At 37.8% G+C, this 2826-nt stretch overlaps 1 protein-coding gene across 1 annotated transcript; it reads left to right on the forward strand.

Moving 5' to 3' along the window:
• Positions 1-682: 682 nt before the first annotated feature.
• LOC149559840 (uncharacterized) lies at positions 683-2417 on the forward strand. Its single transcript, XM_089824329.1, has 2 exons — positions 683-977; positions 1849-2417. Exons 1-2 carry the CDS (start codon positions 774-776, stop codon positions 2077-2079), a joined length of 435 nt encoding a protein of 144 aa, XP_089680455.1. The 5' UTR covers positions 683-773; the 3' UTR covers positions 2080-2417.
• Positions 2418-2826: the final 409 nt, after the last annotated feature.

A 2826-nucleotide genomic window follows, 5' to 3' on the forward strand; every position in this document is an offset into this window, starting at 1 on the left:
TAAAATCTAATCCCTTCTAGATAAAGATGAGTATCTTTACAAAGATATGTGAGTTGAAATGTAAGATTGTTTATATAAAGTTGATAACTCTCAAAAGAAATCTATTACTAACCGTTAATTGACATGTATGAAAATAAAATTAATGACCTTTAAAAGAGACCTACTTTGAACCTTAATTGAAATGTAAGATCTTTAAGATAAAGATGATGACCCTTGAGCCTTAATTGAAATGTTTTTAGATAAAAATGGATTACCCTTGGAAAAGACGCGGAATTATATTTAAGCTGGCAAGTATTTATAGTCGTTAGGGTCAGTGCCATTTAGCGAATCAAAACGATAAAAGTGGGGTTACCGTACTATCGAAATTTCCTTATCCATATGCCATACTTCTCGTAGTTTCCCTAACGTGGAAGTTGCAGATTCTATCCACAGACTTTGGAACACGTGTGAACCCTCCACTACCATACTTTAAGGCATATAATATCTGCTTAAGCTTTGCAAATGCCACGTATTGCCGACAAAACTTTATGTTGGTGGGCCACCCACGTCTTATCCTCTCTGTTCACCGGCTTATAACCGACACGTGTCAACTGAAGATGAATCTAACGGCACCAATAAGCCGCGTCGTAAGCGCGTTGCTTGCTAAGACGCTATAAATGCGCATTCTGCTCCGACTATTTCCACATCCAAAGTTTTTCAGCGACTAAAAAATATCTGTTCCTTGATTTTTTTGTTGTGTTGTATTCCTTGAGAAGTTTTCTTTTTTTCTTGCAATGGCGGATTCAAATGCACCAGAGCATCAGGATCGCGGACTGTTAGGTATGTTTGGGAAGAAGAAGGAAGACGAGACACATCAGCAGTATGGCACCGCCGTGGATACACATGGTCACGGCCACGTGGAGGGGGGAAAGAGCCATGGCGAAGGTGAGGAGAAGAAACACGGAAAGTTGCATCGTAGCAATAGCTCTTCCAGCTCTGTAAGTTTTGGTTTTCCCCGAATTCTTTAATATAGCTTGTTTTCGAATGATGCCTACACGGATCTGTTGAAATGATAATGAAATGTGTGTTTTTTCTCGCCGTTATAGTCTTCATCTTCATGGCATAGGGTTTCTGTGCTAAAGATGCCCTGATCTTTGATCATTATATAGGAATTTTAATCGGCATTAAATATTACCGATAGATCAGGATATTCTGCTTTCTTCTGCATATTCCTTTCCTTTTAATCTAAATTTCGGTTTTTTTGTTCTATCCTTGGAGAGATCTTCAATCTCAGCTAAAGATCGGGACTTTATGATTTCTTCTGTGTCTTATTTGTTGACTTAAACCAAAATTTGTCTTCCTTCCTTACATTTTTGAGACGGTTTTCGTGTTCATCTGCTTTCAAGTAATGATCCTCTGCCCTCTGGTCTAACAGATTAACTTCTTGAGCGGAACAAGGGTTCAATTGATAGAATTTTGGAAATTGCATATTCTCTGTGAATTTTGGGTTATCTTTACTTTTATTTGGAGCAGAAAGACTGGAGGCCGATTTATGCATACATCGGGACTGGACTAGGGCCCACTCTGCACATTGCATTTTATTGTAGATTCAGTACGCATAATTCTGCGTTATATTGCGTTCATTTAGGAAATTTGGTTTTATTCTGTCTTCGTTGAAGCAGAAAACCTGGAGGCCGATTAGAGTATGAATCGTGACTTTTCTAGGCTTTACGCTGTAGTTTGCCTTTAAAATTAAGCATTGCGTTTTATCGAGGTGAAATGATTTTTTGACATATTTTGTCACGAAGAGGATGTTCTGCTTATTTCACTGCAATGTCTCTGATCTGTTGAAATGCTCTGTGTGTACAGTCCAGCGATGAGGAAGAAGATGAGAAGGGAGAGAAGAAGAAGAAGAAGAAAGGTGGATTGAAGGACAAGATAAAGCTGCCAGGACACAAGAAAGAGGAAGAGCACGGCTATGGCAAGACTGAAGAGCACGGTCATGGTAAGACTGAAGAACACGGTGAGAAGAAGGGGCTGATGGATAAGATAAAAGAAAAACTCCCTGGCCATAACAAGGAGCAAGAAAAGGGGCATTGAGAGATTTTCTACTGATATTCGATCAGCTGGTGTTGTTGCTGCTTAAATGGATACTGTTTCGTTTTGTTCCTAGTGATTCCGCTACTGGTGGATCTCGGTCTGCACCGATATGGAAGGGCCATATAGATGGAGGGGGGCGAGGTGCTGAAAGTTTGAGAATATTATCAGCGTGTCTGTCTTCTATTTTTAATAAAATGTGTTGGTTGGGGTTTTCTTGTAATTACGATGTTCTCTTCAGGCCCTCGGCCTTTCATCTAGTATATTTATGTGAAGGGAGTTAAACCACTTGGAATTTCTTAGTAGTTTCAATGTTGAAAATTTGGAAGTACCTTTTTGCATATCTGCAGTTTTTGTATAAATCATTTTGTCTGGCAGTTCGCTTTATCCCAACCGTATTTGGTAGGGTTTCAGCACAACCACCGTGACCTGATAATAAGTCAATCTGGTAAATATAATGAAAAAACTTGTCTAATTCTAGTAACTATAATAAAACATTTGTGATATTAAACCAGTTAGGAGTATACAGGTAAATACATTTCTAATGCATATTAATATAAAGATCATTCATCAATTTCTGAAACCATAATAAAATATAGTTAATAGATTATAAAATTATCTACAGCGACTATAATACATTTATTTTCAATTAAATACAGAAGTTTTCGAGTAGCGCAGAAGTATAAAAGACAAATTAAAAAAATAGGCTTTTCACTATCGGAAAACACTGTTTGAAAACACCATTCAGTG

This window comes from Cupressus sempervirens, chromosome 4 (genome assembly GCF_028749045.1).
Source record: "Cupressus sempervirens isolate cs-2001-9-10 chromosome 4, ASM2874904v1, whole genome shotgun sequence".
Taxonomy (NCBI): Eukaryota; Viridiplantae; Streptophyta; class Pinopsida; order Cupressales; family Cupressaceae; genus Cupressus; species Cupressus sempervirens.